The sequence below is a fragment of the Centroberyx gerrardi genome, chromosome 13 (genome assembly GCF_048128805.1).
Source record: "Centroberyx gerrardi isolate f3 chromosome 13, fCenGer3.hap1.cur.20231027, whole genome shotgun sequence".
In the NCBI taxonomy this organism is placed as follows: Eukaryota; Metazoa; Chordata; class Actinopteri; order Beryciformes; family Berycidae; genus Centroberyx; species Centroberyx gerrardi.
In genome coordinates this window covers 18,987,546-19,010,316 of record NC_136009.1, presented here as the reverse complement: position 1 = coordinate 19,010,316, position 22,771 = coordinate 18,987,546, and the positions used below count along the sequence as shown (strand labels likewise).

The 22,771-nt window shown below is 40.4% G+C and overlaps 2 protein-coding genes across 6 annotated transcripts; one reads left to right on the top strand and one right to left on the bottom strand.

Moving 5' to 3' along the window:
• Positions 1-738: 738 nt before the first annotated feature.
• atg9b (autophagy related 9B) lies at positions 739-13,885 on the bottom strand. Of its 5 annotated transcripts, XM_071926463.2 has the most exons (15): positions 13,623-13,885; positions 13,213-13,348; positions 12,761-12,804; positions 12,415-12,479; positions 11,257-11,427; positions 8,911-9,052; positions 7,931-8,679; positions 7,336-7,489; positions 6,877-7,056; positions 6,393-6,659; positions 5,606-5,844; positions 5,357-5,450; positions 5,134-5,218; positions 4,242-4,411; positions 739-4,067 (listed from the first exon to the last, which is right to left on the bottom strand). In XM_071926463.2, exons 2-14 carry the CDS (start codon positions 13,319-13,321, stop codon positions 4,260-4,262), a joined length of 2,451 nt encoding a protein of 816 aa, XP_071782564.1. In that variant the 5' UTR covers positions 13,322-13,348; positions 13,623-13,885; the 3' UTR covers positions 739-4,067; positions 4,242-4,259. The 5 variants fall into 5 exon arrangements, with proteins under 5 accessions (XP_071782564.1, XP_071782563.1, XP_071782569.1 ...); XM_071926462.2 differs by having other exon boundaries at positions 739-4,411; XM_071926468.2 differs by having other exon boundaries at positions 739-4,411; positions 6,414-6,659.
• A 309-nt stretch (positions 13,886-14,194) lies between these two features.
• Positions 14,195-21,415, top strand: abcb8 (ATP-binding cassette, sub-family B (MDR/TAP), member 8). Its single transcript, XM_071926488.2, has 16 exons — positions 14,195-14,358; positions 14,935-15,271; positions 15,362-15,517; positions 17,027-17,121; positions 17,435-17,540; positions 18,454-18,615; positions 18,734-18,819; positions 18,899-18,996; positions 19,101-19,206; positions 19,331-19,364; positions 19,518-19,654; positions 19,753-19,847; positions 19,957-20,090; positions 20,272-20,419; positions 20,504-20,754; positions 20,952-21,415. Exons 1-16 carry the CDS (start codon positions 14,261-14,263, stop codon positions 21,033-21,035), a joined length of 2,127 nt encoding a protein of 708 aa, XP_071782589.1. The 5' UTR covers positions 14,195-14,260; the 3' UTR covers positions 21,036-21,415.
• The last annotated feature ends 1,356 nt before the right edge of the window (positions 21,416-22,771 follow it).

The window sequence follows — 22,771 nt, the reverse complement described above, 5'->3', positions numbered from 1 at the left end:
CAGCCAATAGGGACCTGCCTGTAAATCAGTACAATTAAGTCAGTACATAAAACTTAAATCAGGGTGGTGTGGGTTTGTCTTTCTGTTCTGACAAGAATCCTAGCTGCTGCATTTTATACAAGCTGGAGACAAGAGAGCGACTTTTGACTGAAGCAGGAATACAGAGCTGCAGGGGTCTATAAGTGAAAAGAGCTAAATGCAATGGAAATTTCCTACGTTTTTTTCACATATTATTTCACATAATATGTGAAATATTTCCAAACTTAGGCAAGAAGAAACAGGATTGCACAACTCTCTGAACCTTGTCGTCAAACCTAAAGATTGCATAAAACATGACATTGGCAGACAGTAGAGAGAGAGTAAATAACTCATGGTGGATCCATTTAATGGAGCTGGGTCTGCCAAAAAGCACCATTTCTGATTTGCTTTCATATTAATCAGGATTTTATATCTAATAGCATCTTTATATCAATAGCATCCTTGCCAGTATAACAGGTTGTCAATACATGTCCAATCAGGCCTATAGAAATAATCTTTAACATTTCTTAAAATGGACATACATTAAAACTACAATTAAAACTTAAAATCTTTCCATATGAACTGTCAGTTAACTGCTGTATTAAACAACAGTACAATTCTAACAAAACAATATTTTCAATTATTTGATCATTCAGAAACTGATCTGTAAAACAAGTTGACATTACAAACTAGCCATAGGAATTCAAACTGGAGAGAGAATTAAAATATTATATTTTTATTTCAAATCAACATCACATATCCAACCACACTTCAATGATTAAATACACTCAAAATAAGATTTATTTGCCTCTCTATTCACTTACAGAAAACAAAATGTGTATCGTAAAGCTGTGCTGAAAACAAGTTCTTTTGGCATTTTCATTTTCAGCTAGTGTCTCTTAAGTTACCGAAAAAAAACAAAAAAACAAAAACAAAGACAAACCTATGTAACAAAATAAAACATGTCTTAAAACCTATTCAACACTTTAGGATGAAAACTTAGCACCTCGTTCCAGTCAACATGATTTATAGACTGGTGTATAGTGGATAAGAAGCCATAGTATGATGAGAGGCTCGGCCATGAACTGCCAGGTACAGAGCGTACTCCTGCTTCTTTAGGATTGTGAAGACAGGCAGTGCAAACTTAGACACAATAAGATTAATTCTGTTGTCAGATGCAAAATGATACAAGATGTCAAAATCTGTCTGTTTGCAACTGATCTTACAAGCCACATCCACAATATCAGAGTACAATTCCACTGTATACTTGATGCTATACACAATGACTTGCCAAAAAAAATAAATACTGTACATATGTGCTGCTAAATCTGTGAAAGGAAGTCTTATGGTTTACATGAAATGGTTTCTATAAAGAACTAATACTAAACCTTAATCCTAAGGCACTGCTTCAAATAAAATGACAAAGACCCAGCAGTGAGCTGTAAATGTGGAGACGGTGTGTCTCTACAATATAAACTCGCTGCCTCTGTAAAAATGTAGGTTACAACAAATGAACAGCAATTACAATAGCGTATTCAACTAAGTCTAAGGTGTGACAGAAACACGGAGAGACATCTTCCCCTACAGGGCGAGCTTTTACTGACCAGAGGTAAGAACGACCTAACGTGATTGGCCACAGTGCTTCCAGACGGTCTGTTGTGGACAATGACAATACTACGCATGTTGATGCTACGCTTATATACAAACAGTGAGAGAGGTCGTTCAGGATGGAGACTGACTCAGTGTCCCTTTGAGACCTGCCCTATCTAAAATGTAGCTGATGCAAGTATATCTACATTTAAAAAAGTATATTTTCTGTCAGTGCAAAATTCTGAGTTAATGTTAGCATAATAATGCAGGTGTCAAAACTCATCCCTTCAACATGCACACACACACAGACACGCACACACACACAAACACACCAAAAAAAAACAAGGAATAGTTTTAAAACATATGGGAGGGCAAAAACATACCTGTGCCCTCAGCGCCTTACAGTAGTGGAGGATGAGAATGCAATAAAAGTGGGTTGATAAATCTGTCGGGTATCGTGTCAATTAGCAGATATGGATAGTCACAAGAATACATGCCACCTTGTTTTCAAGTGTACATCACATTCAATATCATGCAGCTGGGCATGTTATCTATGACTGCGCTGATGAAACCATTATGCAACTGGTAATACCACCTATTAACATTTGTTTTTAAACTTCTTCTCATAAATATTGCCTATTCAGTCTTCTGTTTTGTATAAATCATTCTGAAGAAAATCCTTTTTTCTTTTTTTAAAGTGGGGGGCACATTTTCAATTACTTCCACTAACATTATATTTATGATTTATAGTGATTCATGAGTTTGTAAAGTTTTTGCTAAAGAAATATTTTAGCAAAATAAGCTAAATACATTTTCTTTCTTTTTTTTCCAAAATAAATAATAAAAAATATCTATCAATTAAATAGGGGGGCAAAAAAGGTAATAAATAAGCCTAAACCTAACAAATGATGCTGAATGTTGAAAGCATTTTTTCTCCTCACACTCTCTTAGAAAGTATCAAGCAAACACTAAGAGGACTTTTACCAAAATCTAAAGCTCTAAAGCTCCAACTGCTGCAGATACAGACAGTGCATGCGTTACAATCAGCCCTTACGATGAACTTCCACTTTTATGTGTGCATTTGGGGAAAAGGACACAAATTCTAGCAGCACAAACAAATCAATGTGCACAATACAGACCTGTAAATGAAATACCACCCTGTTTTGTTCTAAGAAAATTATTCCCCACCACTATTTCTGGGAGGACATCAATGCTTGACTTAAAATATCTGCTTAGAGCACAGACTGGGAAAGGAGCATGCTTCTGGAATTAGCACAGAAAATGAAACCTGTCCCATTTACACCTGGCATTAAAATCCCAAAGCAGATAAGAGACGCATCTAGATTGTGCCAAGAAAGGATGCCAAACCCCACATGTATATATAAACACAAGGGTAAATACCGGAATCCGATGTTCCTACACAACCATTGAGGTAATATGGAAAAATAAGATTTAAATCCACCTGTGTGTTTACGTGGGTGTTTAGGAATAAAGCCCGACTTTGTGTCCAACATAAATAGAATTTAAAAAGACATCTTCCATCTGCATTGGGATTTTAATGCCATGTGTAATTGGGGCACATGCTTTCAATCCTGTTTTAGAGGCAAGAACAAAAATGTATTGAGATATTAGTAATAGAGATATTAATACTGAACAAAATCTGTATTTAGGCCCACTAAAAACAGACAGCAGCATTCAAAGCATGTATATGTCCAGTTAAAAGACATGTTTCATCTAGCCCAATAGGGCTTTTGCTAGGTATACATAGTGTCTTCATGGTGAGTCAAGCAGTGTGGCTACAGCCAACTTTTTATCTTCTCAGTACTTTGTATCTTTCTCAAGCAGTAGATCTGGTAGTACAAAAAATGTGGATTATTCATAGATAAGTAAGACGTAAAAGTGTATTTACATATGACAAGGGCCAAATAGAACAATGTAAAAAAATTGAATTAAACTTTCCTCATCAAAATTGGTCAGGCAGCTGTGATACAGCTTGCAGTCTTTATAACAGAGACACCATTCTGTGAAAAAAGTTAAATTAGACCCTCACTGTAAACCCCCCAGATGCACAAATAAAACTTAAATTGTGCATACAGAGGCACAGCAGAAGTTGTGATGAGCCTTTTGCATTCCACAATTAAACTGCCCCCACCTAGCATCACACAGTGATCCTGTTCACACACTATATTGTCTCTCTCTCTCTCTCACACACTTTATGAGCAATTTTTGAATACAAGTTTATGACAAAATGATGGTGAAAGGGACGGAAGACTTATGGTTTCCCTGATGCCATAGTCCGCCTGATGTGACAGGAAGAGGCATGGAGGTGCAGAGACAGTGGTTATTCAATGAGCTCCTCCACCTACAAACGCTGAACGATGTTTTAAAGGTCCAAGCTAAATTCTCCATGAAGATCATCTAAGGCCACAATGTTCGTTGAAGAAAGTAAAGTGTAAACACTACAAAAAAGAGAAAAGAGAAATTATCATAGCTATGTGTCCTTGCTGGGATAAAAAGCCATTTTTGGTGGGTTCCATTCAAGAAATGAGTCATGCCACAGGTTACAGAATCAGAAAACACAGCATGGATCATGGACATGTGCCATCTTATAGAGTTAGTTAGAGAGCACATACCCTATGACATAAGGCACTTCAACAACTACTCCTGGTGCCCTGCTCTGGAGTAGATCCACTGTTAATCTCCTGTTCTCCTTCATCCTCCTCCTCTTCCTCTCTCCAGCCTCCCAGGTGGAGAGTGGTGGGCATGGAGCCGCTGGCAGCAAGGCCACTATGTGCCTGGAAACCTGATTAGAGTGAGGGTACAAAGGCATAATCCAGTCAACGCAAAAGAAAAACACAGGATTCCTACACATTTATCATTTCAAAATGCCACACTCTTCCAGGCCTCAGTGAGATTATCAATATTGTATTTACAATATTTTTTAATAATTTTAATAATTGTTAAATAATCTATTGAACTCTGCAACACTTAACCCTTTGCACCCTGAGTTTCCCCTTGACGTGGATGAGTTTCCCCTTAAATTTCCTCAAGTAGCTTCAAAGTTAGAAGAAACATATTTTCCACACTGTACGACAATGTCACAGAGATATTCTGTATCGGCTCGTTCCAATGCTTCATTGAAGCTATAGCATGCTTATATTGAGTGAAATCTTCAAACTCAAGATAAATTTGTTTATGGCTGCACCATTACATCAAATGGAAAAAATCTAGATGTCTTGTGCACCATTTTACATACACTTCACTGTCAACATGTCATATTTGGTATCTTTGGAAACCTTGGGATCTTGACTAGAATTTAAAATAAAGTTCTGTGGGTTTGAACAAAGCTTGGCTGAGAAACATGTGTTTGTAACGACCATCCCACATGAGGGCTCTTAGGGTAGAAGTGTTTTTTAAAGGCCTACAATCCTCATTCTACGCAAGAAAGAGAAGTCCTCATTGAGTTGGTTTCCCTTTTCCCCCACAGAGGCTGGAAGGGTCTTCCAAGTGAATATTTTGATTTACCAGTGTTGGTGTGTAGATCTCTCATCGGCACTGGGTTCTGCCACTGCCCTGAAGTTCTCTGGGGCTGGGAGCTCTGCTGGTGGACCTGGAGAGACAGGCAGCCGTCACAGCACAGCAGAACAGAGCGCTACACTAACACTCTACAACAAAAACACAAACCTCCAGGCACACGACAGAGAACTAGAGGATAGATACGATAGTTTGGTCATGGTCAGTAAATTACCTCATGCATGTAGATGGCATGGAGGCTCATCTCCGCTGAGGCAAACTCTGAAAGCAGTGCATTGCTCCGGATACGAGAGTCGCTGTTAGACATACTGAGAAAGAAAGGTGTTATCCAAAGCCACTGACTAGCCTACGCATTTGTTTATCAATCAGTTTCACTAAAAACGAATCCAGATGCAGTATGTAATCAATAGGCCAAATCTATACTGCCATTAGGCCAGTAGAGAATGCAAAAGCTGATGAGTACCTGTCGATGACGGTGCGATCGCTGCGGTACATGGTGCTCTCTGGGTGGGTGGAAAAGGGCAGGAGGCCATGTGAGCGGCTGCGGCTGGCATGTGGGAGCTGAGAGGTGGACAGAGAGGCCAAGACGCTGGCAGCCGCAGATGCGGCCGTGCTAGGTGGGTGGAAGTGGCGGTCGCGCCCTGGCAGTCCAGACGCAGTGAGAACGGGGTGGGCCAGGACACTGGCCAATACGTTGTCAGGCTGGACACAACAACACACATCAATACATGTGAGTCATTAAGTAAACATACTGTATTTATATTGTATAGTGAGTAAGAAAACAATTGAATTATTTTTTTACATTTGTTAATGGAGAATAATAAAAATACTGAAGAAAAAAAAAAAACTAGCAGGAAGGAAAAGTGGTTATGTCTGGCAGACCTGGGATAAAAATTATTTTAACTACGTTCAACAAATTTACTATTCTTCCAAATATTTTACGCAGAAACAAATATATTCTGGAAGTATTTGAATGTCCTGTGGTAATGAATATTTATTATCAATACATATTCTTCAAACTAACCACTTTGCAAACTATTATCTAGGCTGTTGTTAAAATGTCTTGTTTTACCTTACATCAGCTGATTTTCTCATTAAATATTCAAATAGTTAATGAAAATAAAAGGGTTCCTCAGTGAACCGTTGAAGCATTTTTAGAAAAAGTATATTACTATATGCATTCAAAAATCTAATTTAATCTGGTTTAACATAAAAATGTTTTTAATATTTTTATTTTTTGTGTGACTGACATGGTCCTCAGGGTTTCTTACCCCAGACGCAGACTCGTTGGACAGCAGCGAGGAGCAGAGAGGAGCCTCAGAGAGCAGCAGCTGGGTGGAGGGGCCTCCCTGAGCGTCATGGTGCACCTTCTCCTTCAGATGGCTGATGAACACTGAGCTCTCCTGGGGAGGCTGCCAGCGCGGGTTCTTGATGGTGAAGTGCATGAGGGACAACTCTGTCTTTCCGTTCTCAGCCTGCTGGTAGACAGAGGCCTCTGTCTGGCCCTCTGACATCCACTGCAAAGACATCAGAGGATACAAATGAATCAAAGCAACAACTCTGACAATCAAAACGTTGAGAGAACAACCTATAAATGAAACATTCCCTGTAACCCCAACTTGTTGAGAGTCATCGTCTCTCCCACTAATCCCAAGCTAATGACTGGATTGGCACACAAAACATAAATGTTGAGTAACTAGTTGAATCCTATGTAACAGAAGTAATCAGCCTTACCATTGGGTTTCCATGGCGTCGGATGTCCATCTGTGCAAAGGAGCAAATGTCCCCAACTCCAACCACCTCCACGGTGAAGTTCCGGAAGAAGTCAATGATCTCCAGCGACTTGTTCCTCAGGAGGAAGATGAGGATGAAGGGCGTGACAATAGGACTGAGCAACTCTTCCAAGATGAACACCTGATTTGCACAAAGACAGCACTTGTAATTCATCATAAAATTATAAATATAGTCAAATTCTAAATGATCAATGTTGCTAACTTTTAAATACAAATAAATTAACAAAAGGCAGTACACCAATAAATCATTTTTGTGTCATATTGTGTCTAGTCTCACCATGTTTTTGCATTGACCAGGTGCTACATGGAAAAATACATCAATCACAGCCAAAACTCATCCCTAATTTCAGTCTGAGTGTGACAAATGAGTGTCTATCCACTGAGTTTATGCCTTCCTCACCGCTTTGTACTGGAACAGCTGTGCCACCTCGTCGCGGGTCTCGCTCTTGTTAGCATTGCCCCTCCAGTGGTCTGGCATGTAGTGAATGTGTGCCAACACGCACTGCAACAGCTGTTCTGGACACCACACCATATGCTCATCCGGGATGAAGGACCTGGGGTAGGTTGGGAGCACAACAAGTCATTCCAATTTTTTTTTCCACAGCATTACCTCGACATGTCAGAGAAGTGAATTAGGAATGTCTAGGGGTTTGCTTTTCGGACTGAAAATCTGTGACCGTTTAGGGGACAAGAATGCCCCTAAAGTTTTCATGAGTCCATGAATAATTGGTAGGTAGGATCATAACACTGGTACATAGCCCCTCTTACAAGTGCCAGTCACAGTTGTCTGTATATTAATATCCAAAATAACACTAAATAAAATAATGACCCTTTCTTAAAGTGCAACACAGTTGCAGTGCAACACACTGAGAGTGGTCCAGCAATGGGCCTAGGAACAAACCGGGGAACAAACAGGTCTCCGAATGAAAACTACCCCGAGATCTACATAAAACTCTACCAGAAACACTGTGTCACCCTCCAGTTGCTGTCCTCACCTGGTGATAGTGATAACCACTCCCAGCACAGTGATAGCAGTCAGAATGTGCTGCACTGTCAGAACGTCCTCATCGTAGACCGTCAGGGCAATGAGCACAGCCAACACTGAGCCTGAGAAGAAGGCGACATTCTTAGCCATCACAGTCAGCAGTGGTGATGTAAAGGAGTTCATGTACTTGGAGGTGGGTTTGTAACCACGACCCAAACGCCCATGCAGCTCATGGTCCAGCTCATTGAAGTGTCGCAGGTACAGCCGACCGTAGAGGGACCAGCGTCGTGCGCCCAGGCTTCCAGGCTCTCTTCGGATCACCTCTGTATAGCTGAAGAAGGCGTAGAGCACCTGCCACACCAGGATGAAGGGGCACAGCAGCAGGTTGGCCAAGCCCATCATCAAGATAACCCTGCTAAGCTGCTGGGCAAGCTCTAGGCGGTTTCCAGCCCGCTTGTACTTGGGGTGCAGGTTCCACTTATTCTGAAACAGCGAGCCAGGCCCCCAGAAGAGGATGAGCTCAAAGTTGTACTTCAGGCCCTGGGTGAGGAAGACCACATTGCCCAGCAGGGGGAGCTGCAGCTGCACTGGTAGCAGAGATTTGTTGACCATGGCCACCATGTAATTCTTGAATCGCAGGATGCGATGATAGATGTCAAGCTCTGTCAGCTCTTTCTTGTGGATGCACATCTGCTGTTCTCGTTGCAGGCTGATGAGCCGGTCCTGGACTTCCTGCCATGTGAAGTTGCACAGTTCATCCTGGGAGAAGGTGGAAAGGAGCGTAAGGGAAACGGACTAATACAGAGACAAAACATGACACCAAACCTCAGATCTGTGACACAGATCAGTGACATCATCCTAGGATTGCTAATCATCATTTCATTTCTGGTTATTTATAAGCTCAAAACAGCTATTTCAAAATTGATGTGGATGACCTATTGCTGTGGCACATGTTTTGCATCACGGCTCCAGGTGCAGCACACGCCTTACCATTGTGATCTTCAGCGCTTTGATGTAGAACTGCCGAATCTCCCAGTAGCTCAGAACGTTGCAGAAGACTTTGACAAGCCGATAGATCCAGAAGATGGCTGCCATGATAAGGAGGAATATAATCCAGCTGTTCTCTTGGATGCTGAATAGAAACAGAAGGGATGAAGGGATAGCAAACAGAGAAAAGGCCTATAAATAATCTGACAAATTGCTAAAAACAGAAGGAGGCTCATAAGACATCTGGGATTCAGAATTATAAAAAGAACCATCTAAAGCGGGTATTCAAGGGTGCAAGCATGACACCCCCACCCCCCACCCTCATGTTTGTACATATATTGACCACTTAAGCAGTATGTAACTTAAAACATGATAAACAGATGAGGAATTTTGCAACTGTTGCTCTCTGTAGTAATGCATTCAAATGACACCAAGCTCTTGTTTACAGGCTGTGGGTTAGAGAGCCAACCTACTCCAATCCACAAATAAGGAAGCTTCTGAGTATCCCGTGTCAAAACAAGAACACACTGGATATCAGGAAATCTATACTGGTACACATAAACATACAGCAGCCAATGTTAGTGCGATTGCTGTTGGTCTCTTGAGTTATTTAATTTAATAAAAATAGACAAGATGTTAGAATGATGTAGGGACAAGTATCTGGGTTTAAAAGGGAAATCAGAGAGGGGTTATGATGGTATGAGAAAGACAGAGTGGTTCCACACTGCGGGACATGCTGTTCCCAAGTTAGAATGCCAAGCAGTTGTACGTCATCGACTTTGATATAAACGATTATTCAGCCATGGTCCAGCAGCTCATGGGCAAATTGATGATAGGCCTACTAGACTAGCAAGAGAAAAACAAGCAGCGGCTAGGCTACATCTTGGAAAAAGATGACGGGGGTGGGGGTGGTCTGTGCCTTGCAGCCAGCTAGTGAGGTGTCATGTGGTTGTCAGCTTGCTGGCCCAGCCAAGTTGTCAGTGTCTCGGTTGGCCAGTTTTACCACACAGAAGCTATCAATTACATCTGCCCCATTTCCTAATACTACTCTGAACATAGTGCACAAATAACTTCCTCCAAGTAATCATCCTCTGCAGGAATGTTGCAACTTGGGGCTACCAATTATAGGGGTTTCTTTGAAATAAACAGCAAAGCTATCCAAATCTTAGGTGCTTTCTTGAAAAAAAAAAAAAAAAAAGCGTAATCAGTGTACATTAGAAGCATTAATTTACCCTTAAGCATCAGCTTTGAAGCATTCAACCTGAAACAAACCTGTTATGCTAGAATCAGCTTTGCTCCGTAGATAAACCCTAAGCCCTTCAATGCATGCGTGACTAAAATAACTGAGTAAGAAACAAGTTTCACAGAAACAGGTCTCACTTGCACTTTGAAGCAAACAAACTTAAAATTATGTTTCACTTTGGTCAAACAATTTCATACGCACCTTTTTGGTTAAAAAAAATGCTTTAAAAATAAATTCAACCTTTAGCACTAGCTGACCTGGTAATCAGTTGTCACCATAGGTATTCAGACTTTTTTTCTCCCAACTTGTGATCAATAATTGTAATTAGGCAGAAGTCTTCAAAAGGATAATACACAATGCAAAATGTAACATCTGAGTCACATTGCCATAGTTTATATGTGTTAGAGTTGTGTCTTTTTGGACTAGGTGTGAAGAGTACAAGCAAGTCCAATGAAAACATCACTATGGATACTCAGGTCAGCCAATAATGGTGGTTAACTGTTCATGATCTCATATGGGGTTTTGTGTGCTAAAAGGTGGAAATGTTCTACTAAAGTCAAATATTGCTTTTAAAGTGCTGACAGTTATTAAAAGATCTTTTAATAACTGTCAGCATTTGCCTGACATTTTAAATACATGAGAGCTGTCTTCATCATATTCTGGGTTAAAGAAAGAGACCCACAGGGTATGGTAAAGTAGGCCACTGCTCCATATTCCTAGCCTATGAATGTGACTGTATCTTGCAGTCTGAAACCATAGTTGACACAATCCAATAAGCAATTATTAGGTTTTGAATGTCTGATTACAACTGAATTAGGCCAGACAAATGAAATCCCTCCAAAGGCCCGATAATGTTCTGCTGTCTCTAAAGGGTCCCTATCACTATTGTAGCCTATCACTGCTTGAGAACACAGTACCCAATCTGCAGTTCCAGTGGTTCCTGCAATGAGAGGATAGGCTCATCATATTTTTTCACTTTTTCACTCATTTTGCCCCCATACCAACCAGCTTAACTGTGGCAGAAAAAAAAAATACTTAAGGCAATTCCACATAAACCCAGTCTCACACACCTAAGCTCTCCATATATAACTATTACACATGATTACCTCTGAGTGCACTGCTGGCTAGGTAGGATGGCATCTGGCAGAGTGACCTTGTTCCTGTCCAAGGGGTTCTGCCCCGGCCCGGTGTGGTTGACTGCTCGGTTGGCAAACAGGACATCATACTCCACGCAGTTGAATAGGAACGTTGTGAATGTGACAACAAACAGAAACTGACTGTGAGGAGGAGATTAAAAAAAACGAGATTAATCTTTTTTATGCTTAATGACAGATTGAGCAAATCTGTGAGATTGAGCAGATACAAATGGTAACATACAATTTAATATTCAAGATCATTTCTAAACATCAAGCCACAGACAATGGTATTTGTTCTGCACATCAATAGACAGTTGATTTAATTATAATAATACTGTGGTTAAGACATTGCAAGCATAATGCACAGTAATCTATTGTCAAGAAATATGTTGACAGGCTGAGGTTTGTTTTCAACTGTCATGGTGGAGATGGATTTTCCCAAGCTCACTGATTGAGGGGCCCCATGTGAATGAACCCACTGTGACCAGAATCAGACAAACACCAGCTATATATCAAATAATAAGGATGGCCTACTGGCCTGGAGCCAGCAAAAAAACTAATCTCAGGCCAGCAAACTAAGCAGTCACTATCCTGAATGTGCCAGCACTTGGCAAGGGCTTTAGAAGGGGGCATTTCCCCAAAAATTATTACCATTCAAGTGGGAAATGAAAGTAAAAATCAAACACAGTCCATGTGTATGTCGGTTCATATTCCAGCCTGATGAGATTTATTTTTTCAGACGAGACTTGGGCTAATAGGAATATGTCACACAAAATAGAGATGCAGAAATCCCTTGTGTAGTAGAAAGCATTAAAGTAATTAATAGATGATGATTTAGAACAAAATTACAAAATGAAGTTTTGTTTGAATTAAATTAAATTAAAGTATAGCTGTTGTTCAGATCTTCTGGCTGAGCTTGTTCATGTTGAAGCCTGAGGCATGCTCAACTGTCATAACAACATGAAATATTACCAGCAACATAACTGCAGCCAAATCTTACTGAAAACAAAGATCCCACTCAGAATTGTACACTAAAACTGATGCTCTTAATTAAAAGTATATTCCTATTTATGTCCTATGATGTATTAATTTTGTATTAGAACTTAAGATTTGATACTAAATACTTACATAAGTTCGAAGAACTCTGACAACATCATACAAGCAAAGCCATTCTTTTGATGAAAATGATAGATGTGGACAGTGTAGTTAAGGAAAATATAAGATATGACTAACTGAAAAAAAAATTAAACATCACCTCATGTTTGGAAAGACAATCTTTAGATCAATACAAGAGAACACAAAGGCCTCAGAGTACTAATGGCTGTCTGGGAAATTCACTTTCCCAGTGAACCGTGTTGTAAAATGGGGCAACTGACTCTTATGTGACTAAAAAAGGCCTTAATATAAAAAAAAAAGCTGAATCAATATGACAAGAAACCAGTTACAAATAAATTGACAGTACAAAAAAGGATATCCTTGTGAAGAAGTTATCCAGGTTCTTGATGTGGTGCCATGAGTCTGTAAGAGAATGGGCATGAAAGCATTACATAGCTGTATGTATATCGAAACTATGTATGTATATATCTTAAGGCTGTAAACCCCTGTAAAATGTACTCAATTACATTACATTTTAAAATTGACAACTTATTAGGTACATTGGTTTATAGGTAGGTTTATTGGTTTATTATGATCCCCATTAGCTGCAGCTTATGCTCCAGCTACTCTCCCTGGGGTCCACGTGAAAACACAAAAACATAACATTACACAACACAGTAATGAACATCAACAGAAGACAAGGATCAACGCAGACAACATTACATTAAGTTAAAAACATCACATCAAACATCAAAATCATCAGATGCTAAACCTGCCTGTGCAGTTAGCTATTCATATTAAAGACAGCTATAGGCATTTTGACATGTTTACCTTTCAGGCCCTCTGGCACATGCACCAGTAAATCCTCCTCCCCTGGTGGCGAGTCCTCTTCAAAGTCCTCAATTCTCTGATACTCCTGGTAAGCTTCAAAGTTGGCCATTGTGCTTCACATTCTTCCAGTCACTCCCTAATAACGAGTCAGTTTTAGTAAACACTTGTGAAAATGCCCGAATACAGCCTCGCAATTTTAGCTACCCAGCGGTTTGACCATTTAGCTAACAATAAAGGTAGCTAGCTACCGTCAACATTAGCCAACTTGCTAGTTTGACGGCCAGTGTCAGTGTACCGCTACCGTGTCATGATTAACTTGTCTAACTTAGGTAATACTGGGTAGCGGTTAAAAAGTGTGGAGGTAAAACCGCAAACAAATCTTCGGTACCGAGACAGTGCAGTATACCTACATATAGCTACCTAAGCCAACTGTTTGGTGGCTGTGGCTAGCCTGTGAATGATTCAGCCACTCGGGTAGTCAAAGAAGGGTGCAACGATTTGTTTTGTTCCCGACTTGGTCCATCCGCTGAATCTTGATCTCCCTTCGTCTTGCTTGGACTCTTGTCTTGAATAGAGCTCGCTCAGTAGATTTATTCACGATAAACTAGACTTAGTGTTCAATCAAGCTATCCCGAGGTCACTTGGTTTCCAAAAATTAACCATCTGTGTATGTCTCCACTGTTCTGTCTTTCACAAACAAATGTCAACAAAACATCATTGACGTCACTTTGTTTTTTTACGTAGCGTCACTTCCGGATATATATTGTAGTTTTACTAAAGAAAAATGGTCTTCTGTTTTTCAGAAATATGGCACAAGTCGCTTAAAATTCACAGAAACTCTTCTCAAAAACTGCCTCAAAAATTTGCCTAAAATAACAGCGTCTAGCCTACTTGTCACAAAAACGCCAAAATAAAGAAGAGCTCTTCACTTTGCCCGAGAGAAATGCACTCTGGGTAATATGGCAGCCCGCAGGTTGCCCCTTGAATCCTTTCGAGCTTAGCGATTAGTGTAACCTAAGAAACGTGCTATCCATGAAATAACCGAAACATGTTTCACCTACTTTGTTGTAGAGCAAGCACAACTGCACCACTGCGGCCACTATACACGCGATGCAATAAAACACGAGATTTATGGAAACATTCACGGTAGGGTAATGTGGTCGGTACCCAATGTTATAGCTAGGTTAACTAACGTTACTGTCATAACACCTGATCTGTATCTGCTAGCTATAGGTAGTTAAGTAATACTGACAAACATGTCCCAGTTTATTTTATTAGCCAGTAGATACCAAACCTCAACCTTAACGTTTCCCATTAGTGTTAAGCGATATTGATATACTGATACAGCTTCCTTGTGTATTTTAGTTTTGTCAGCTGTTTTTAGGATCAGGCTGTTAATAGATTTTGAACTTGAGCCTGAAAACTTGGCTTGCCCTAAGACTATTGTACCTGCTTAAAGTTTTAGAAGCATTGTTTTTGTTACATTCATTTTTTCCTGTTTTCACGATTTAACCTATTCATAGTATTCCCATGATGTCACATGCATTTCCTACCAATATTGTGCTTTTCCATATACACAGCTCATTGGCTGTGGCTGTCATTTGATTATAATCACCTGTTAATGTATTACAATCACCTGTTATTTTCCTACCAAGATGTGGTGATGTAACAGAATACTATGAATTGAAATGCTTATCCGTATTGCTTGTAATTCTTTTTCAGATCCAGGTTGTATTCGTCACCGGTGTCTAATGCATACGGTTCCTCACGACAACCTAGTGATGCTGTCAGTCGCATCTGGAGTCTGGCTCAGAGAGCTGTCCGCCAGTCCACCACCCAGACATCCAGACCCCCAGGAGTGGCTCTGAAGTATATCCTGGGGCCAGCGGTCCTCACTGTCTCTGCGCGGCTGTTTGCCCATGTAGCTTATTGTGAGGCAGATGTGAACAACAACACCCCAGTGGAAGTTGCAGCCAAAGAGACTGTGCCTGAGTTCAAATGGCACATCCTGTGGGAATTTGTCAAACCTCAGCTCTTTGCTCTCATCGGTGCCGTTGTGGTAAGCATTCATCAGTTCATCAGAATATGCCTAGGATATTGACATGGCATTTATGCTGAGCAACTCAATTTATGATTTTCTTTTGTTCAGCTTGCGTTTGGTGCTGCCATCTTGAATATTCAAATTCCCCTAATGCTGGGAGACTTGGTGAATGTTGTGGCACGCTACCTGAGAGAACATGCTGGGAATTACATCCGTGAGATAAGAGGCCCTGCCCTGAAGCTGCTTGGACTGTATGCTATCCAAGTAAGTATATGAGACTTCTATCAATGTGATGAGCGGTAGCACCATGCCAGTACTTCATCATAATTGTTTTAACGAGGATCAAGTCAAATCAGTCATCATCTGATGGGTTACTTTTGCTAGCGCAGGGTAGTGGCTTATGCTAATATAGTTGAGTCTGAAGAGTGCCATTATTTTGTGTAACACTACACCAGAAGATGTACCACTAAACATTATATTTTGCCAGTGTCATGACAATTGCATGCATTTTGTTAAGGAAAGTGGTGTTTTTCGGCAGCTGATCTAATGGGGATACACCAAGTAAGCTTGCTGTCAACCCTGAATTCTGATTGGTTCATCAGGTGTTTCATTCCCACTGGAAGCCTTGTGCTAAAAATGTATATAAGTGAAATACGGTCCATAATAGTTCTATTCTATTCTTGTTTATTTATATATTCCTTTATCACAAGCATGTCTCAAAGGGCTTTACATAGCATCACATGCATACTACATATATATACACATCAGTTGGAAAATTTGTTCTGTGTTGATTTGCCAAAAAGACATATAATGCTAATCTTCGTGGAATTATGAAGATTGTTGTGATTTTGATTGAACGTTGCAGCAGGTGAACCAGTGTGAACACCCAGGAGGGAGTAACTTAACATTCACTCCCAGCTGAGATCATATCACAGATCCTGTGTGTGTGTGTGTGTGTGTGTGTGTGTGTATATATGTGTGTGTGAGTGAGTGTGAGAAAAGGTGACGGGGGTGGGGGGGGGGGAATGAGTAACTTCCTTAGCTGAATGGCATCAGTTGGAAACAGAAAAGCGTAATTCATATTTTATTATGTACATGTGTGACTGTGAGACACTTTTTGTGTGCAAGTGCCTTTTCACATTGGATGTACGCTTGTATTATTCTAGTTAGTAAACCAACAACAAAAAGTAGACAATACCTACCTGCCTGTGTGTACTGGATGTCCCTGTTAGTTATCTTGCTTGTGTATTATAACCCAAGCCTCATACATTGTAGTCTTACATACTGTATATGTCCTTGTCTTTGGGTGGGGAAGACATCTGACTTCAGGACACAAAACTTGCCACCATAGTACATAAGTACTAAGTTAAGTATGTTAAGTAGCCTACTTGTCATAGTACTTAACATATTGTACATTGCTGCAGATAGTTGTATGCATCTAATGACTTGTATGCTCATAATTTCTTTTCGGAGTATATGCTAGGTTTCTCTGCCAAGCACATGTATATATCTGGCCATTGAACAGCATGTCACTTTTTTAATGTCCAACACTCATTCAGTAATTGCATACAGATCTCACTGTTTGACAAAGTGAATTTGTGTAGGTACCATTCCCTCTTAGATGCTTTGTGCCCTTGCATAGCTGCTTAAACTGTGCATTCATTGCTATAGTTTCTGCTGCCAAAATGTGCACGCATACCCATAAATTTCATTATTGTTTACAAACTGTAAAATGGTCAGTCGCATTGCTCATTAATCACCTCCTTTGTGCAGGGGCTGCTGACCAGTGGCTACATCATCCTGCTGTCAAGGGTGGGGGAGAGAGTGGCAGCAGACATGAGGAAGACCCTTTTCTCGTCTTTACTGAGGTACATATTCCACAGTTTTGGACCATGTTCATAAAGCATTGTCATGTTCCTGGTAGCTGGCTCTGATGAAAGTCTACACATAGATTTCTTAATATCCCTTGAAGAGCAGATGCTTTGGGACTGGCAAGATTAAATGTTGACATATGGATGCTTTGCACCAAGGGCTGGTATGAGGGGGAAAAAAAGCAACAATGTTCAACCAGGATGCTGTCAACTTTATGCTAATGCTCCGCTGTGAAGATTATGGATGGACCACATTTACAGTACAACCAGGATTCCTAACGGTAATCTTGTCGTTGCTATTTTGTCTCAGGCAGGATGTGGCCTTCTTTGATGCCAATAAAACTGGACAGCTGGTGAATCGTTTGACTGCTGACATTCAGGAGTTCAAGTCATCCTTTAAATTGGTTATCTCTCAGGTATGGCCAGTTGCATAATTTAGCAATCATAGAATAGGTGTCAAAGTGCTGTATTTGTGTTGTAAAAGTGTTGTTAATGAGTAATATACTGTTCTTATTGATCATTACCCCCAGTTATTGTCTACCTATTCAGTTATCTAAACCCTCTTCCACACCAATTCCTCCAAAGAACAGGCAGTGTGTTTGGAGGGTTTTCATGTAAACAAGTGTGACTGCAGGAAAACACAAGTACAGCTCTTTTTAGAATTTTGTTACAGAATCAAAAATGCGCTCTAAACAAGATAGGCACACAGTAATGAGGAGTATACAATCGCATGTCATACCTAAGCAGAACTAACGGGATCTAATTACCAGCAAAGGGGCATATCTATTCTTATAGGTGTGACAAGGCCACATGCACCTACTGTAAAACTCTGTAAACAATGTACACACGGCTCTGTAAAAGAATAAATTGCCTCACATTCAGTAAGGCAATTTATTATTTTATAGAATAATAATTCACTGAGAAATTCACTGAGAAATTCACTGAGAAAGGCAAGGTTATTACTTGCTTGGAGCTTAGTAGCATGCAACTGGAAATATCCCCACAGTAACCTTATAAGTGCTAGGATTAACATTAACATAACATTGCCTCATCCCATCTGACAGGCTACGGAGATGAGAAATAAAATACTTTATTGTCACAGCTTCTTTGTTGTGCTGCCACATGTGCTAAAAATCAGATGCCACTTTCTGGCTAAGTAGCATTGTTTGAAATTGTCATATTCCATCCAAAAAGTTAATTAGATAAATTGACCCTTACCCTAATCATAACCTTAATTTCAGAACAAGCTCACACTATGATACAATATGTTGCTAAAGAGTGTATGCTAGTTTTAGCCTTCTGATTTTTGTTCTTTTTGCATATTTGCAGGGTCTGAGGAGTATTACACAGACAGTTGGGTGTTTTGTCTCCCTCTATGTCATCTCCCCCAAACTCACCGGTTTGACGGTAGTTGTCCTTCCCTGTCTAGTGGGAGCAGGGGCTCTGATTGGCTCATTCCTTCGCAAACTGTCCCGTTTGGCTCAAGAACAGGTGTGACAAAGTGCTGCATAATCATTTTGCTTAGAATGTTGGTCATTATTGTGCTGTTTGCTGAACAATTTCATGTCTGACTGTGTCTTGACTGAAATTTGTGTGTGTCGGATTTAAGGTGTCAAAAGCAACAGGGGTGGCAGATGAGGCACTTGGCAATGTGCGGACAGTGAAAGCTTTTGCCATGGAGGAGCGGGAGCTCCAGTAAGTGAGAGATTGTTTTCGATTCAGAATATCTACAGAGTGTCAAATCATATCAATATCCAATATCTTTTTTCCCCAGGTTATATGCATACGAAGTGGACAAGTCATGTGAAATGAATGAAACTCTTGGCTCAGGAATAGCAATTTTCCAAGGACTGTCAAATATTACCCTAAACTGTGAGTGTATTTCAACATTTTAACTGATAAGCACATTGTTTTGCATATTGGTTTGTCAGGACTTAGTATGGTGTTGTTTTTGTGTTGTGTTTCCGTTGATACAGGCATTGTTCTAGGAACTATTTTTGCTGGAGGTTCTTTAATGGCTGGCAACGAAATGTCCCCTGGAGACCTCATGTCTTTCCTGGTAGCTTCCCAGACTGTTCAGAGGTAGGAGATACAGCTTGTTCAGTGAATGATTAATGATCGCACTGTACCACCACGCACAATGAACTTCATCAATTTAAAGTAATTTTATGTCACGGTATAACTAATCTATCTTCTTTATGCTCAGGTCTTTGGCCAGCATCTCTATCCTGTTTGGACAGGTGAGTGAAAAATTGGATGTAAAATCAAAAAGTCACATTTAAAACGCAGTTTTAACATTAGTTTTTTGTCTGTAGAAATCTGAAAGATGATGCAGTGAGCCATGCAGTTGGCATTTTGTCTAATTTTCTCTATCTCCAACATATTCTCTACAGATGGTGAGAGGAATGAGCTCTGGGGCCCGGGTTTTTGAGTACTTGTCTTTACAGCCGACCATTCCACTCTCTGGTGGAGGACGCATCCCTTACCATTCTCTGACAGGAAGAGTTGATTTCATGAACATCGCATTCAGGTGAGAGCACTGGCTTTATTCAAAACAGATACAGATTTCAATAGTATTCTATCAATCAAAACATAGGTGCTATTGCTTGTATTTGTGTATATTTATAGCTATCCAACAAGACCTGGCCATCAGATCTTGAAGAACTTCACCCTAACACTGCCGCCTAGTAAGACTGTTGCTATTGTGGGTGAATCTGGAGGAGGTAACTACTCAGTTCTTGACTCTGATTGCAATCTTTTGGCATGTAAACGATATTGTGATCATGTGTCCAGAAATTAATTAATTAATTACATTTTTCAAATACATTTTAGGAAAGTCCACAGTGGCGTCCTTGCTGGAGCGTTTCTATGACCCGACCAGTGGAGTGATCATGTTGGACGGGCTCGACATTCGAACACTTGACCCATCCTGGCTCAGGGGACAAGTTATTGGATTTATCAATCAGGTAAAGGCCACTTATCATTCATGCGTCCAGATAATCTACTATATGGTGATTCACTTTACCTCATTTGTGTAGTAGTAATATTAGTAATTATTACAATCTGTAAAACTGGTAAGTGGAGTACTTACTAGTTTTACATTTGTTGCTGTCCACTTTTCACTGGATTTTCCACTGCTTTTTGCAGGAGCCGGTGTTGTTTGGCTCATCCGTCATGGACAACATCCGCTTTGGGAAGCCTGAGGCCACCGATGATGAGGTCATCAACGCAGCCAAGCAAGCCAATGCTCACCGATTCATCACAAGTTTCCCCGATGGCTATAACACCGTAGTTGGTATGTGCTCTCATTTAGATGTTTAGTACTATTTTAAAATGGTGCGCCAAGTAAATACTAAAGTTTTACATTTTCAAAACCTAGGTGAGCGAGGCGTGACACTATCAGGAGGCCAGAAACAGCGCATTGCCATCGCCCGCGCCTTGATCAAGAACCCCAGCATCCTGGTGCTGGATGAAGCCACCAGCGCTCTGGATGCAGAGTCGGAGCGAGTGGTGCAGGAGGCTCTGGACAGGGCCACAAGGGGTCGCACTGTGCTCATCATCGCCCATCGCCTCAGCACCATTCAGGGGGCTGACCTCATCTGTGTCATGAGCAATGGCCGCATTGTGGAGGTGAGGTCTTATCTCATGTTAATGTCTTGTCAATTTTATTGCACTATCTTGCAAGTTCTTAGAAGCATTCAAGAGAATTCAATTCAGTCAATGTTCATTAGCACTTTGATAGATATACTGGATGCTTCTATATTATTCTACTGTGTAATACTCAGTTTTAATTAGATCCAACAGCTACCATTTTTTTTTCTTTCAAGGCTGGGACTCACTTGGAACTGCTGAGCAAAGGAGGACTTTATTCTGATCTGATCCGCAGGCAAAGAGCTGAGGCACAGAAATGAGCATTAATTTACTGTAGGTCTACTGTAAGTTATGAAATATATGTCTGAAATGCATAGGGAAACACTGCATGAACAGATGAACAATAGGTTAAGCATGCACTGTGATTTTATCAGCTCTTGGTCTAGTTTTATTACCAATTGTTAAAATTCAAATTTGTATATGTAACATGTATGAGTGGACCAACTGGATAGTCTGTTGCAGCCAGTGGCTGCTGGAGTTAATCATCCTTTGTTTATTGTCCAAGAACACTATTGTACAGTATATAATTTAAATGGGAATTTCGCTGGGTTATTTTCTCTTGTCCTGTATAGAATTCTACATTTTGTCAAAGAATATAATGTATTTAGTAAAAAAGACAATAAAACATGCTTTTAATGATCGTTTTGTTCCTTGTTGTTTTTCCAAGGGTTATGATACATGGGCACACAATTTCCATGCTTTATCACAAGGAGTATAGGGCCATCCTTTGTCTTCCGAACAGCTTCAATCCTTGGAAAGCTGTCATACAAAACCTCCAGTTCACTGAGGGATGAAGGAGGTGGAAATCTACTTTACACTCTGTGCTCCAGTGCTTCTCATGATGTTTGGTGAGGTTTAGATCTGGTGACTGGGGAGGCCACAGAGGTGGTCATAAAGCCACACTTGAATTTAAGTTTGTTTACCAGTGTGTAAGGGGACATTATCATCTTGGACGATGGTAACATCATGAGGGAACAGTAATTGCATGAACCTGCCCCTAGTCCTGTAAAATGGCCTCATACTCCTTGGCCATTATATGACCATGTAGAGCCATTATTGGATCTAATGACTCCCACAAGATGGATGTTCATACCATTACAGATTCATCACCATGTTTAACAGTTGACAACCTTTCTATTGCTTGGGGTCCTGGTGCTCCTTACACCAGGTAATGTGTCTTTGTGTGTTGGCCTTGGATACAAACGGTTTTCAAAATGGCAGTCTGGCCATAAATTCCAGCTTTGTGAAGCTCATGACTTATAGTTTTTGTTAAGACCGTGCTACAGAGGTGTTGATTCAATTCTGTGGTCATTTTTGAGGTCATAATTTTGTGGTGTTTAGCTATTCTGTTAAGTGTCAGTCTATCCCTGTGGCTGAGCTTCAGTTTGCGACCACTGTTCCTCCTTACTAATGCAGTTTATCCACGAATGGCATATGTTGTCATGATTTTCCAGACTGTTCCCCTTGCCACATGAAATAGTTTTGCAGTTTTTGTAACCAATGCACCTGCAATTGGAGCACTAACTATCTGACCTCTTTGGAACTCTAGTTACCTAATGTTGCTTTGAAAACTCCCATATAAAAGTGGTGACCGACCGTCAAACCTCTTTTAAAGCTGACACATAGGCTACCGCTAATTGTCATTCAACTTAATATGACTCGCCTGTGTGACTGCCTTTGTAATTGTGATTTGGTTACTTCAAAGTTAAAGTCCCCTTTTCATGTGGCATTTATTTTGTCCACCCCCTGTGTGTCTGTGCTGAAGGACAAGGTCACACACACAGGTGAATATTAACCATCACTGCAGGTTATGCTTTGGTTGAATCTATTATGGGCTCATTAACAGAACAAGTGTTGTGCCAAAATCTGTATCCCCCAAAATGTGTTTCCCTGGTGGTCCAGGGGCAGTATTATATTGAGTACGACAATATTAAAGAGACTTTGGTATGTCCTTGTCTTGTCCTCTGTGTGTTGTTTTGCCACTGCACAAGGTAAT